Below are 16,750 nucleotides of genomic sequence, written 5' to 3'. Positions count from 1 at the left end.
TTAACATACAAATCACAAAGGATGGTGAAAACTAAAAACAACATATTTTTTTTATTGCAATACTCTTTCTTTATTTTACTTAAAAGCAAAAAACAAACAAACAAACAAAAAAAACAAACCAAAAAAAAAAAAAACTTGTACACATTCCTAGTGTATTGTATAATATAAAATAAATATATATATAAATTAACACTGGCAGCTCACAGCTGCTGGTAGCCCATATACAAACTGGGGAACACATGAATTCCTAAATTTTAAAAATAAACATACATGTAAACATAAATTGACCATTTCAAATAAACATACCTGTACTTCAGTAAACATAAATTAACCATCTCAGTTAAACTTACTAGTACTCCAGTACAGTAGCCTTCATTCAGAATGTAAAGTGCAATATCATTCGTCTATGATACTGTTGCGTGTCTTTTCATAGAGGTCGGAAATTACCTCGGCGCTGAAAAAAGTGCGAAAACGGTACGGTAGTCTGTAATGCGCTTTCATAAGGTGGCGAAAGGCCACATCTCCAATCACCGAAAATGGCTGCAAATCTTTGGCAATGAACACCCCCACTGCCTTTGTTATTTTTTGTGTCTCTCGGAACCAGTTGTGTATGTATATTGGAAGGAATCAGCGAGGGACTGCTCTGCTATCCTGCTTTCAGACAGTGATGTCGCTGGGTGATGGCACCACAGATGTGCAGTCATGTTGGCAGTGTTTCTATTTGAGTAGGTGACACGTGTAAAACAATGCTTGCACACAGTCAATGCTTGCTCATTTCACTGCTCGCCATGTTAAAGTGTGAAATCTGACACCAGCATTGCAAGCATGGATAAGCACCTCCTAACTTTAGTGCATAGTAATTGGATATTTACTCGCGGGGAGGCTTTTCCTCATCTCAACACGTAGACTCACGGGCACACACAAACAGAGCCAATTCGGAGAGAAATAAAACGCACAGAAATTATTTAAACGCAAAACCAAAAAAAAAAAAAAAAAAAAAAAAAAAAAAAAAAAACGCAATTCACAAGCGCGTATTGAACCATGGATGTCGTACCGAACGGTTCAATATTATATTGTGAATTGTGGCATCCCTAGTAGGCAGAGATCAGTTAGGTGCATCGCAGTTCAACCTGGCCGGTAATGTCGGTGAGGTTTATCCTAAGTCCAAGATTCAGGCAATGGCATATGAAGTATCCCATGTCTTATGGTTGGAGTTGGCATCAGTTCATCCTCTAAAGTCCATCGCAATAGTCTGAAGTGATGTTTGGCTGGCACCGGCTGCTATTAGTCATCATCACTCAGTGACACATAGCAGTGGAGTCCAACACGAAGCAGGAATGGAGCTGGATCCAGCCGGTTCTGGTGACCTCAGAATAGGAGTCCCGAGGTTGAGACAGGGAAACAAATAGAATAATATTAGCATAGATTCCATTCAATTTATTGCAGAGTTATAGATCACAATCAATGTTTCTGGTTCCGGCAGACCTAACTAAAGCAGCCTAATTGTGAGTTGAAGGATAAATTAGGTGTATGCCTGGCTAAATAGATGAGTCTTTAGTCTAGACTTAAACTGAGTGAGTGTGTCTGCATCTCGAACAGTGTTAGGGAGACTATTCCATAGTTTAGGAGCCAAATATGAAAAGGATCTACCTCCTTTTGTGGATTTTGATATTCTAAGAACTATTAACAGGCCAGAATTTTGCGATCGTAATGAACGTGATGGAATATAGCGCGGTAGAAGGTCAATTAAGTACTGCAGAGCTAGACCATTCAAAGCTTTGTACATAGTTAACAGAATTTTAAAATTAATACAAAATTTAACAGGTAGCCAATGTAACGATAATAAAATGGGGCTAATATGATCATATTTCTTGGTTTTAGTCAGCACTCTGGCTGCTGCATTTTGAACCAATTGAATTTTATTTATTGAACTTACTGGACATCCTCCCAGTAATGCATTACAATAATCTAGTCTTGAGGTCATGAACACATGAATTAGATTTTCGGCATCAGCAACAGAGAGCATGTGTCGTAATTTAGCAATATTTCTTAGGTGGAAGAATGCTGTTCTACAAACATTGGTAATTTGATTTTCAAAGGACAGATTGGTATCAAATACAACACCTAAGTTCTTCGCTGAAGACAATGTAACAGTACATTCATCGAGAGGTTTTTGGTCCAATAATTAGTACCTCTGTTTTGTCGGAATTGAGTAGAAGGAAATTTCTGGCCATCCAATCTTTTATTTCATTGATACACTCTGCTAATTTGGAGAATTGTGAAATCTCATCAGTTTTTGAAGAAATATAAAGTTGGGTATTATCGGCATAACAGTGGAAACTTATTCCACGATTCCTGATAATATCTCCCAGGGGAAGCATATACAAGGAGAAAAGCAGAGGCCCTAAAACTGATCCCTGTGGCACTCCTTACTTTACTTTTGTTTAGTTTGACAATTCCTCATTTACATAGACAAAGCGGTAGCGGTCTGCTAAATAGGACCTAAACCATGCTAATGCAACTCCACAAATGCCAACATAATTCTCTAGCCTATTCAAGAGAATGTAGTGATCTATCGTGTCGAATGCAGCACTAAGATCTAAAAGCACTAGATGTGAAATGCAGCCGCGATCAGATGATAAGAGCAAGTCATTTGTAACTCTGATAAGTGCAGTCTCTGTACTGTGATGAGGCCCAAATCCTGACTGAAACTGTTCATATATACTATTTCTCTGTAGAAATGAACATGTTTGGGAGGATACTACCTTTTCTAGTATTTTCGACATAAACGGGAGATTTGAAATCGGTCTATAATCAGCCAGTTCTACAGGATCAAATTGTGGCTTCTTAATATGCAGTTTGATAACTGCCATTTAAATTTTCTTGGGACATGTCATAAGGATAGCAAGGAGTTAATAATATTAAAAAGAGGTTCTGAGATTACAGGGAATACCTCTTTTAAGGTTTGTATTGGATCTAACATACATGTTGTGGCTTTTGATGTTTCGATACGTTTTTTTTTTAGCTCTTCATGACCTATGACAGCGAAGGATTGAAGTTGCACGTGATGAAAATTATGAGACACTGTTTTCTGAGGTACTGTGACAGATGATTGCATAATTCCAATTTTAATTTTTAATGAGGAAACAACAACACCAGTAATTAAAATGGATATAAAAAATGGACAAAAAAAAAAAAAAAAAAGAAAAAGAAAAGAAGAAAAAGCACTTCACATGTTATTTTAAATCTCTATTTGAGGCATAGTTCTTAATTATGCCTGAAAAGTGTGGTACAGATATCACAAATTCGTCTTCAATACCTATTTGATCTCAGACAAAATAATGAGTGTAAAAGGGATCTGCATTTGACAGATCTAGAGCTTTTCTGTTTGTACTTGAGGTTTTAAGATTGGCTGCAATATTTCTGTTTGCTGTCTCAAACCTACATTGCAAAGATCTCATTTCCTGTTTATACACCAACAAGCTTAGCATCCTGTGTTTAATTAAAACTCTTCAGAACCATGTGCCTTCTGTTGTCACCTGCTGTGAGCTGCTCCCAAGAGAGCTAATGCTGTGTGACAAACCCTATTTTCTCAATCAATAACTAGCACGCAAACCTGTCACATCTTTACATCTCCACCATTCTCAAACTGCATATGACATACTGTTTGCTTTAAAGATACATTCTCCACAAGTACATGCATTACAGGAAGCAAGGGGGCTTTACAGAAACCAAAAGAAAAAAATATAATCTAAATAAAGGCACTGGCTTCATGACTTCCTCTATGTTACATCTGAGCTCTGCAGTGATGGCACTTTACAGTCGTCACCCGCACAGGCATCGGAATATTACAATGCCAACACATGATGATCTCATGGACCTCTGAGACAGGTAATTTTAAAGATTTAACTTTGAACTAGAACACAATTAAAACTTAAAGGTGTTATAACAGCAGCTGTTATTATTAGAATATACTTTAAGTCTAATGTGATTCTATGTAATATTCAGCTAATATGTAAGTAATTAATGTACACTACCGGTCAAATTTTTGAAACACTTGACTGAAATGTTTCTCATGAACTTAAAAATCTTTTGATCTGAAGGAGTATGCTTAAATGTTTGAAATTAGTTTTGTAGATAAAAATATAATTGTGCCACCATATTAATTTATTTCATTATAAAACTAAAATTTAATAAAATAAATAAATAAATAAAATAAAAAAGTTTTTGAAATTGATGACTTGGACCAAATAATAAAGAAAAGCAGCCAATAAGTGCCCAACATAGATGGGAACTCCTTCAATACTGTTTAAAAAGCATTCCAGGGTGATACCTCAAGAAGTTGGTTGAGAAAATGTCAAGAGTACATGTCTGCAAATTCTAGGCAAAGGGTGACTGCTTTGAAGATGCTAAAATATAACACAGTTTTGATTTATTTTGGATTTTGTTTAGTCACAACATAATTCCCATAGATCCATTTATGTTATTCCATAGTTTTGATGACTTCACTATTATTCTAAAATGTGAAAAGAATGAGAAAGTGTTTCAAAACTTTTGACCGGTAGTGTATATTAAAAAAAAAAAAAATTATAATAAGTGATCATTTAGGGCACAACATGATTTGATGAAAGTTTATTTGATGATAGTTTTGCAGAGATTGGTCACATGATTCAGAAAAGCTAATACAAAAATAATAATAACACAAATAAAAAAAAAAATAAAAAAATGTTAGATCTTTTTTTAAGATTTTAGTGTTTTTGTGTTAGGATTTAAATTATTATTTACATGTAGTGTGCTTTTCTAGGTACAATGATGTAATTTCTTGTAATGACTTGATTTATTTTTAAAAATTCACACTCTTTTATTTTTTAGAAGGGATACTCTAAGCCTTTTTCACTTCTCCTTTGAACACTTAACTGATGTCTTGAAAGATGTTACCAATCCTTAGACTGCAGAGACTGACTGTTAGGGCTGCACACTTATGACCAAAAACATAAATGTTAATTACTTCCTTGATAATAAAAAAGAAAAAAAAAAAAAGAAAAAAATGCCATTTTCTTTATTTAGGCTACACATCCAAAAATGCTGAGAAAACTGCAGATTTCTGCAAAATTGGGACACGCTTCATTCACAAATTTCCACACATTCCCTGCCCCATGTGGGTTTGTTTATTAAATATTTTAACAAATTTGATCATGACTGTAGTACTCTCAATTTTAGCATTTTTAAATCCATTCCACAAAATTTAGTTGATTTTACAACACCATTTAGCACAGAAATAAATAAATAAAAAAGTCTGTCTGGGCCTAGACTAATTGAAACACTCTGATTAATCATTACATGCATACACACGGCAGTCATGTTTCTGATTGGTTACAGAGCTAAATGTTACAAATAAAGAAAAAATAAAAGCAATTTTGTATTAAAATTTTAGGCATGACTGCAATATACCTGAAGAGAATTCTGTAATTAGCACAATTATTTACTCGCAACAGCTATAAGTGTAATCTTTTTTTTTTTTTTTTTTCAATTAATTGTACAGCCCTATAGAAAGTGTTAAAGCATGTCAGCAAAAAAAAAAAAAAAAAATACAAATAAAATGACATTTGTGTCTTATATTGGTTTCTTTTTTATGGTCCAGTCAGGCAAACCATTATGGACAATAACACATCTTTGCCCATCACCATGGAGGGCCGTGTTCCCCAAGTGTATCGGACTTTTAGCCTTGTCTTTTACTGCATTATCTTCATCATCGGCTCAGTGGTCAACCTTACAGCCCTCTGGGTCTTTGCCTTGACCACAAAAAGACAGAACTCTATCACGATTTACATGATCAATGTTGCTTTAGTGGACTTGGTGTTCATCTTACTGCTTCCCTTTCGAATAGTCTACTACAGTCAGGACTACTGGCCATTTGGGGATGTGTTCTGCAGAGTTAATGCTGCACTGACTGTGCTCTATCCCTGCCTTGCCTTATGGCTGTTCACCCTGATCAGCACTGATCGCTACGTTGCCATCGTGCAACCGAGACACACCAAAGAACTGAAGAGTGTCCGTAAAGCCTTGCTGTCTTGTGCAGGGGTCTGGATCATGAGTCTGGGCAGCACTGCTCCTCTCGTTCTCCTGGAAGAAGATCCAGACAGCATCTCAAACTATACCACTTGCATCAAGATGCATGACATTATCTACTTGCGCCGCGACAATCCCATCCACTTTGCACGTCTTGTCTTCTTTTTCTTGGTGCCAGTATGCATTATGGTGGGCTGTTACATTATCATCGTGGAAAACCTAATCCATGGACGCACGTCTAAACTGAAGCCCAAAGTCAAGCAGAAGTCAATCAGGATCATTATCACATTGATCATCCAAGTGCTGGTGTGCTTCGTGCCTTTCCATGTCTGTTTAGTTTCCCTGCTGTTGGAGATCGGTGTGCAAGGATACAACACCTGGGGGGCCTTCACCACCTTCTTAATGAACACGAGTACAGTGCTGGACATCATACTCTTCTATATTGTATCCAAGCAGTTCCAGGATCGTGTGATCAGCGTGATCCTGTACAGGAACTACCTGAGAAGTGTCCGCAGGAAAAGCCGCCATGCCAATAGCATACGCTCGCTCAACAACCTGACCAGTGCCATGATATGATGAATAATACAGTGGATAAAACCATCTGTGGTTATCTGCTTACAGGGAGTGCAAAGACTTAGTTTGAACATGACGATGAATGTAGGTTGCCCTGTGCACATACAGCGGTCTTATGGCTGGAGGTTGAGTGGCTGTGTTATTTGTGGTAGTGGCTATTCCTACTGCTTAATGCCCTAATGTTATGGGTGGGCTGCACAACTGGCTAAAGCTTTTTAAAAATAATTTTTAAATGGGATGGCATTTGCTAGCATGCTTTTTATTGTACCAAGTGTGATTCCAATACAGCTAACATCTTATAGATTTTCTATAAGAGGGTAAAAGCTAATTAAATTATATAAGAGCACTTTATCTATAATAATTGTGTAAATTGTTTAATGAAAAAATAAAATAATAAAAAATAAAATAAAATAAAAATATTCTGAACTATTTAGCTGTGTTGAACAAAATAGCCATGGTCTTTTTTTTTTTTTTTTTTTTAAGCTAACCGCAATGAAACAGATAATTACACGACAATATACCACAGTACACAGTATTACTGTTCTGTAAACTTGACCTGTCATATATAAGAAGTCAGTGGGTGGCACTACTGACAAGGGCGGTCTATTCCGTTGTCAAAGTGCTTTGTTCTAATATCACCATTAGGTGGTGTCATGTTCTAACAGACAATTTTACAACATCATTTGATAATACTTTATTTCGGTTGGAAGTGGCATTTTATCTTTTCATTGGCTTCCAACAAGACTTTCTCTTTGTTCTCATTAACTTTCTATAAAATAGACATGACTGCTAACAGACTGACAGATTTCTTACTGTCATTTTAAAAGCACCAATATCCACATATGTTGCCTGGATAAAAGTTGAAACCTGAACCAAACAAAGAAGACACATGGTCTTTCACCACTTTGTGCCAAATAATTACATTTCTTCTGTTTTGACATTACAGATACAGTCACCTGACCTTTCCATGATTAACCAGTGCATCAGTCATGTCCAAAGAAAGCCATAGAAACCAAATGGAAAATGATAGAAAATCACAGCTAAGGTGCCTTCAGTAAAGGCATGTTAAGTAGGGGGATGGAAGGGAATTGTATACACTTAGATCACAGAGAATTTGATAAGCATTGAAATCACTCCTTTAACTACCTTAAAGAGAGAGGATGGGAAGGTGAGTGGTGAAGAGCCAAGGAAACAATATATTGCTTAATGTTGTTTAAAAGCATCTTCTAAAACAAAAAGTGCTGTTTTTAAAATAGTTGATGTAGGCTAAAGTGTGTAATTACAGTGCCTTATTTTTAAATGAGTAGTTTAAATGAATAATAAACGATTATTAAGCGACATGGTGACCAATGTTGACCATACAACATTAACTTTCAAAATTACGTTACTGAACATGGACCAAGATGAGAGCCAACAGTAGCCTAAAGACATTGTAGTCTAATTTATCTGTGCACTAACAATAGATACAGAATTGCATAGCTATTCCCCTGCCCCACCCAAATAATCAACGGGTCTATAATACTTAAAAATACACTTATGGTTTTGAGTAGCTATGGATATGATTCTTAAAAACTTTCACAATCAGTTGACATTTACATTGAATTTAAAGCCACAGGAAAAGATAAATGTAGATCACCATATTCAAGAAGAAACCACAACTTTAAATCCAGCTTTTTCGCCTTCCACCCTACTGTCTTAGCCACAGGAAGTAGGGGTGCTGGGTGTAATGAAGCTGCTGCTGCCAATGATGAAGACGATGAAGACGTGATAAAGATGAACCCAAGTGCAATTTTATTTACAAAAATGAAATCCAAAAAAAACCCTAACTATAAACAAACATGAACATGAATAGACTTGACTTGACATAAACCTGACTCGACATGGAACCAACATTAACAAACATACTTCACAAAAAGGACAATAGAAAACATGAGGGTTTAAATACATGGATATGGGAGAACAAACAGAACTCTAAACAAGATAATTAAACAATAAACCAATGAAAACAAGACACATGAACATGGAGGGAAAACAGGAATCACATGACATGAAACAGGAACTAAACTTTTCAAATAAAAGACATGAAATACATGAACACACACATTAAACATTACACTGGGGGTGATATTAAGAGCTGTCAAACCATTGTATTCTGTGTTAATCTCATTAATGAAAGTAATGATGAAAATGTGAAGGGGTATTTTAGTTATTTCCCCAGAATTTGCCTAAACCTACAGTGTAACCATACTGTAAATGGTGTGTTGCTACAGCAAACAGTGCAACACACTTCAGAAACCCCATCTGATAGACATAAAAGTAAGATCATACCCTCTGACGGCGACAGACACTCTCTGAGCAATTGCAGTCTTCTGTCCAGCCCACATGATGAATTATCTGGAAGCTTTCTCAGTAATTTCAAATCTTCATAACAAGTGCCTTTGCTGTAGGAAAAATTAATGGAAACAAGATTGTCTTTCATTTTAGTTGATTTAGCTGCCTCGGCAGCCAGATGTCTCTCTCTGGGAATAAAACAGCCAGTGCTTAAACAAAGCCCAGCAAAAACTACCTTTTTTCTGACGCTCGTGTTACAAACAAATCAGGTGGCGCACAATGGCCATCTGTTTGTTATTTGATATGTGTGAATACATGTTGTAATGACTTTGTTTGTGAATCAGTCAGTGCACTGGAACACACGAGAGCTCTCCAAGTGGCAGAGTGTTTGGAGCTAATCATATAATTGGACACAATAGTCAATGACAAATGGAGTTGCAAGGAGCCAGCCAGCTGGGAAGTGAATATGTAATCATTGTAAAATCATATCATTTTGCATATTTGAAGACAGCTTAATAGAGTCTGCTTGTCAACACACTATCAAGTGATGATCAGAGTGTGCCCGCAATGTTTGTTTGGCGGGATATTGCTCTGCGGCATCTCCAGTGAGTTCAGTGGAGTGGATACGGTGTTGTTTTTATGCCTCAGCTGTTGTGGAGTTTATACAGCGATTTGGGAATTATAATGGGATTCTACTGTTCGTGAGCACTTACACTAGTGCCAAATTCACAAATTATATAAAAAACATGACTGGAACTGGTAGTGTCTGACTTGCTTTTTCAGACCACTCAAGGGTAATATGATTCATATGAACAGCTTTCCAGTGAACATGTCCAAGGACAGGTGTTTAAACTCTACACATGTAGGCTACTGCTAGATGACTCTTGACAGCATTAATATTAAAAATATCATTATAGAGTTCTTAAATATCAAAACAATTGCTAACAACATAAAAAATAGAAACAACTTTAATCATAAGCACTAGTAATACTATAACAATGAATTACTAATTATTTTAATCCCACTTAGCCTAGTAAATGGTATACAATAAGCACTGATTTGAACCATCGGTAGAGCACCTAAATGATAAAAAAAAGTTTCAATGTCAGAAAATCTTGGTTTATATTTAAAAATATAAATTGCATGCTCAGTTCATGAATAGGCTGACTAAAAAATAACACCTTATAGTACTATTGAATACATCCATATTTCCTTTCAGAGTGTAGATTAAATAAAGCTGCACTAAGGAACTTTGGGCTCTCTATTGACATCTGTGGTTGAAACCTAAAACTGCAAGCAACTTGTGGAGGAACATTTTACTTAAGTTGTTCCGGCACTGCTCATCTGCACGGATAAATCTTATGGTTTGGGGTTAACTGAACTTTGTCTGTGATCGTTCAGAAATATTCATCTACAGAGCCGGATTCATGATGTGCTATCTTCATGTTGATATTATGTTATTCGTTTAAACATCTAAAACAGAGTTATTACTTTATTTAAGGAAGATAAACAAGACTCTTATTTACATATTTACATTTTATTATTCAAGTGTTTTATCCACTACACATTAAAGTTTGTATTGTACTACTGCACATATCACTTTAAGAGGTGAAACTCTTGATATGGCTAATTTGAGTTCAATGGAAGACTTTAGTATTACAATCTACAGCCTCAGTCGGCAGTGCAAGTAAACCATAATACTACAATAGGCATGAAATATACTTCATCAAACATGAAAATAAAATGCATAAATATGCAATAAACAATTATAATAAACAGTTTCCTTTATCGTTTCTTTCACAGTAAAGCTACAATAGAGAGATTGTTGCAGACTAAACAAATTCGAACATTACTATGCAATAAAATCTCTAAATTATAAGCAACTGAAGATGATTAATGGGGAACTACTTTGTACAAAGAATTGTCAAGTAGGCGTGTACATCCAAAACCCAAGTTGGGCTCAGGTGCAGGACAAACATGTTAAAGGGCGTAAAAAAAGGGGTAGATGGCCGCACACTGAAATTAAAGTTCCAAACTTTATTACAAAAAAAGCAATGTTTCAACCTGTTAGGTCTTCATCAGGCACTTATGTGTGTTTGAATGGTGTTTGAAAACGATTGGATGGTGCCCTTTGCTAGCTATACAGCAACAGAAATCTCAAAAATGCCTCGTGGTTCCCAGCGGTGCCTGTATTTACCCTCACTAGCTTACACATTAAGATCTTGACTTCTCAGAAGTGGGGAAAAGAGCTCTTTAATCTGTATTATAAGGCATAGTCTTCCTGAAAGAACGTGCTCAATGCAAAAATGTGTCCCATTGACCCACCAGTTAGCAGGAAAGAGGTGTGGAAAATATATGGCTTTGATTACAGTTGCAGCTATTTTAACGGACTGGGCTGTTGCTGATTCACACTCAGAGAATAGCAGCACCATTAGAGGGCATAAATAATGTAGAGTCCTTTTTCTACACTACTCAGCTAAGTGCCTTGAAACCTTGGGCTCTACTTGTCAGGTTTTCAATAGATTAGGACAAGATTTATTTTAAGTCTGTAAAGTAGCATGTTCCTGACAGCGTTCAGCAGGGATTGAGTGTTGCACGCAAAAGTACGGCACCCTGGTTTTAATCGTAGCATTGTGAATCAGACAGGGCTTGTGTCAGGTTAGTTTAATATTTAATTTTGTCTCGCTTAAACTTCGGCATGATCCATCGAATCGCACCAGCAGAACACAGAAGGTGGAATTACAACAGGAATAAGAGACATGAAAGTTGTAATTCCTTGCTAGAGCTTACACGGAGATTTGTGTTAAGAGGAACAGATCAGAGACTTTACTCTTTTTCTGTCTCTCTCCATCGTTCGCTGAATTTGTGTTTCTCCCACCCACTTTCTTTAGTTTTCACTATCCTTCCCTCTCTCTCTCTCTCTTTGACTACATGTCTGTGTCATGCTTCATTATGTGAAGATTTTTGGTATTCAAAATCATTTAAACTTGACATGTTAAGTGCGCAGGTGGACTCCCACTGCAGGGCCCAGGGTGCTGCATAAAGACGAATGTTTGTGAGAGAGAGGAGAGAGAAGGAGCCCTTTTCAGTGTGACAAAAGCACAGGGCACCGCGTATAGGGATCTGACAGCGGGGAGGGTTTTTGTGTGTGCACGTCACGTAGCAGCCTCCAAGAGCTCAATTACAAGATTGATACTCAGAGAGGAAACTTCATTTTGCTTTACAGATGTCGACACTGCCAGAGAAAAGTGAGGTTGTTGTTTAACATAAGATGGTTTTGTCGAATGAGAATAAGCCCATGTGAAATTAGGAGGGCTGTTATTTTCCTCTAATGATAACCTAATAAAATACTAATAAAAAACACCTAATAAACATCTAATTACCTAATAAAATATTTTTTTTATACTTCAGTTAGTTCATATAATCTTATTAGACTAGTGGCATTTCTGGGGACATAAATGGGAAACTTCTGTTTTTGCAACGTTTCAGAAAGGACGCCGGCCTGTGCGTTTGCTGGCCAGACTTATCTCACTGTGAATTTGGCGACAGTATAGGTAGAACGTTCTTCTGCTAAACTCTGTGCTTAGCAAAATTTGAAGCACTACTCCTAGTGGCTGAAGCGGGAATTGTTTTTGAACATGTAGGCACATGTGAGCTCCAGACAGAGGGGCGCCAAAAGCGAGTTGTAAAGCAAGTTGTTCTAGTTGTAAATTATGTAATTTAGTGAAGAGAAACTCTTAACTCTACCTTCTAAACACTTTTACTCCAACACATCATTGGATAAAAGATCAATTTTACACACTTATTCACCCATGATTAGCTTGCGCGGTAGCTCACCTAATAGAGTGTTGGACTTTGGACTTGGAAGACAGAGGTTCGAGCCAAGCATGCAAGCGGACACGTTTGACCATAGTGTCATATCAGCAACACGAAATGACGCTTTTGCTTTTAGGACACTATAAGTTAGGTTTAGGTGTTGGTTTAATGTAAGGATGTCTGTTTTTTTAACCTCTCATTTGCTTTTAGAACACTATTGGTGAGGTTTAGGTTAAAGTTTTGGTTAAAGAGGTATGTTTTACTCATTAAAAACCTCTTCCTAACATTTATCTTTTAAACCTTGTCTGATTACCATTTCACTCGCTTTTTGCGCCCCTCACTGTACATTAACACTGTACACTGTACTAGGAAACTGCAGCGAAACATGCAATGAAGCATGTAATTTTATTTTGCCAAAAAATTTGCCATGGTTGTAATTTTCATGAGTAAAAATGTAAACTTAGAGGAAAATGGAACCTCTGAACCGCACCCATCACTGATTGGGTGAACACGATTAATTCCTGATTCAGCGAGGGACGAGAACCGAGTCTCTAAGGCTGCTGATGCAACGCACCATCAGTCGCACCACAGGAAAAGGTAAATGCCATTGAACTGATGGCATTTACCAGAAGAAATGTCTGACGGGAGATGGCGCTTGTTAGGAACTCGGCAAAATGGGGTTGATGACAGGGTACTGGAACATTTGCAATATGTCGACTTTTCGTGTGATCATGTTGGCCTGACGACACAGTGCTTGATCCTACTTTGGCTTCTTTTGAAACTATTTTCGTTAGTGGAGCAAAATAGATATAATATACAAACATTTACACAAAATACCTGGCCATATATAAAATGTAAGTTACTCAATATCAACCTCTCTTTACAGAATGATTCTATAAAATCTAAATTACAATTGCAGTCCTGCTATTGTACTAAATATCAGCATGGCTGTGGTATTGCTTAATTCTATCTATCCCTTGCTGCTTATGACATTCAAAATTAGCTGCATTGCGTATGAGCATGAGCCAACATTTTATGAAGTTCTGAGAACATCTCTGTTTCGTTTCAAATGTGAGAAAGACCAAAGGGCCATCTCTGTATTTTCATCTTAATTTGATTATACGCCATCCTGTCTCTGTGAATGATCTGTTTTGCCTCAAGAGAATCTTTTAATCACTTTTCACTCGTAGCATCGCTCCTCTAAATGTGCTTCAACTGTCTTGGACCAATCCCAACCACACTTGATTGAGAGGTAAAAAGACATTTGGGAGATACTCTGTGTGTATGTGTTTGTGACTTTCTTTTGCATCGGCAATAGAGATGACAATTAGTTTACAGTGGCAGTACAGAGATGCTCAAAGCCTGCCTTGTGGCAAAGATGCTTTTGTCTCTCATCCTCCATTAAGACAGCCATAAAGGTACTGAGAACAGATGGCTGCTGGCCTGCTTTGCCTGCATCTCGTCGCAACTGCCACCGATCCTTTGCGTCCATTAATCTTCGCCTCCATATTCCTGTGATACAACTATATTAAACAACTCTGGAGAGAGAAAAAGAAAAGTCGGAGAGAGCCAAACAATTCGGCACAGCTGTCAAGAAGCTGAGAGTGAACAATCAGTCCACAAAAACCCGACTTCTCCTCTCTAAACGCTTCTGTAAAACAGTGTGAAGAAAATCATTCTGCCTTGAACCTGACCCTATAAAAGTGGTATCCATGGCCAGCGAAATAATAAATGCTCATTAAAAGGCAGCTGCCAGGACTGTTGAGGACTTCACAGGCCTGGCTGGAAAACCAAGCACATCTGATTCCAATTGTAATTGAAGTAGTCAACTGTTTCCACCCGGGCTGAAGCTAGGAAAATTTACAGTGCTGATGGCATAGCTTGTTAGAGGCTGGACAGTAGCCGAGACCTGTTAAACACAGAACTTTGGCTAGTAGTATGGCTCAGTGTCTTATTTTTTTTAACTGCACCCTGAAGTTCAGGTTAATTTAGTTTTACTGTGATGGGATATGATTATTTGAAGTACAGAGCATTGTTGCACACTATAAACAGTCCAATGACATATTATAATTAATGTCATTGTTCTGTTTCACTTTTATGCATTTGTCAGATGCTTTAACCAAGGCAACGTGGGCAAAAAACACTCTACGCAAGTATGTGAATGCAAACGCTCGATTTCACGTATTGTTGCGCTCCCGAAATGTGTCAGATTGCTATTAATACCGTATTGCATTCTCAGGGTTGCCACAAGGGGCACAATAGTGGGTATTAATGTAAACTGTCTTCTTCGGTCAGCTTTTACTTTCAAGTTAATTACTGTCATGGTGAAGAAACAGTTTTAAGAGAATCTTGCTTGGCAAGTTAGGTAAAGTTAGTCTAAATGTCAATATTTTTAATGTTAGCTACCTCAATAAAAACAACACATGTAGTTTAATGGAACAGACATTTAAATGTAACTTTATCAACCAATAAAAGACTGATGTTTGTTATCGCATTGTAACGCAAGAAAAAACATGAAGTATGTGTGGCATTGGCCAAGTATTCAAGTTTGCATAGTTGTGTAGAATATGTTTCTGAATTTACAGTCTATTCAAGGTATAGACTGTAGTTGGCTATGTATTTCATGGGAATAAAACCTATGACATCAGCGTTGCTAGCACCACACTATCAGTTGAACTGCAGGAACAGCAGCACAATGCTAAACTCTAGAAGAGTCAATCATTCACTGCACTGACTGATTGGCTGATTAAAGTGGGGGATTAGTTGCAATAATAACCTTATAAATGAAAATTAAACTCTGAAATGATGTGCTGCAATTATAGCATCTACAGATTACATCTGTAATCACTACATCCCTTCTGACTAAATAAGCAAACTATTTAGATGGATACATCAGCAGAGCTTTTTTGCCAGAAATTAGAAAGAAAAAGTAACCCCCCCCCCCCCCCAAACACAGGCAGCAGTCCAGTGCTCTGCAGAGTGAGGGAGTTGGCCACTCTTGATGAGCTTTCTCTCCATCAGCATGCTGAGCAAAAAAATCTGTTGTCGGCGGCAGTGACGTGCAAAACACATTAATGTGTTCGAGGCCACCATGACTTTATGAGGGACAAATATTTCAGAATGCAACTCTATTTGGCCCCCTCTGCTGCATGTCCAGAGCAGTCAGTGGCTAAATTGAAAAATCAATTCCAATTTAAATGATTGGAATAAAGAACTCCTGGAGTCAGAGATAAAAAGGCTGTTTTCTCCTAGATCCCCTTTAATTGTAAAGTCATTTCTTCAGGGTATTCTAATGGTTTGGAGGGAAAATTGCAAAGCAAAGTTGATGAGCTGGAGGAAGGTTTAGCTTCTGTATATGTTTCTGTGTGCATGCATGGCTGTATGTTCAGAGGGCTTGTGTGAATATACAACATGCATCCAAGCCTTCCTTTTGACAAATAGACAAATTGAAGAAAAATCTCTGGATAAAGAAACTTCATGGTGGCTTTGCTCTTTGAATGCTCCAGTTTAATCATCATGCAGGAGCTGTTCACAGGAGCTTTGTGTGCCAACAACATCTACATGACAACTGACATTATGTGCACATCACATGAACATCTGGAACACATTTTTAATTTGTCTTCAGTAGAAAACTAACTTGCCCCTTAAAAATTATTTAAACGTTTATTACATGACCATGCCATTTGATCAACTTATGTGTATCCAGTATAAGGTTCTTCAATGGCATATTTCACTATATGGGTACTTAAATTGCTACTGTAAGGTTATCTAAAGATTAAACATAGTTTGTGGCAACCATAATGTGTGTGTGTGTGTGTGTGTGTGTGTGTGCAGGTTTGGGTGGTTTACGAGGACAGTTAGGTTTCAAACTGTTAATTACAAGGGTATTATGCTATAAATTTGGTTTATGAGGACATTTCTAGTGTCCCCATATAACAAATTGCTTAAAAAACATACTAAA

At 37.1% G+C, this 16,750-nt stretch overlaps 1 protein-coding gene across 1 annotated transcript; it reads left to right on the top strand.

Annotated features, from left to right (window-relative positions):
• The first annotated feature begins 3,760 nt into the window (after nucleotides 1–3,760).
• Nucleotides 3,761–7,091, top strand: LOC127447721 (N-arachidonyl glycine receptor-like). The gene is made up of 2 exons (XM_051709762.1): nucleotides 3,761–3,891; nucleotides 5,642–7,091. Exons 1-2 carry the CDS (start codon nucleotides 3,864–3,866, stop codon nucleotides 6,643–6,645), a joined length of 1,032 nt encoding a protein of 343 aa, XP_051565722.1. The 5' UTR covers nucleotides 3,761–3,863; the 3' UTR covers nucleotides 6,646–7,091.
• The last annotated feature ends 9,659 nt before the right edge of the window (nucleotides 7,092–16,750 follow it).

The sequence above is a fragment of the Myxocyprinus asiaticus genome, chromosome 11 (assembly GCF_019703515.2).
Source record: "Myxocyprinus asiaticus isolate MX2 ecotype Aquarium Trade chromosome 11, UBuf_Myxa_2, whole genome shotgun sequence".
NCBI lineage: Eukaryota > Metazoa > Chordata > Actinopteri > Cypriniformes > Catostomidae > Myxocyprinus > Myxocyprinus asiaticus.
This window is presented reverse-complemented; position numbering and strand designations above follow the sequence as displayed.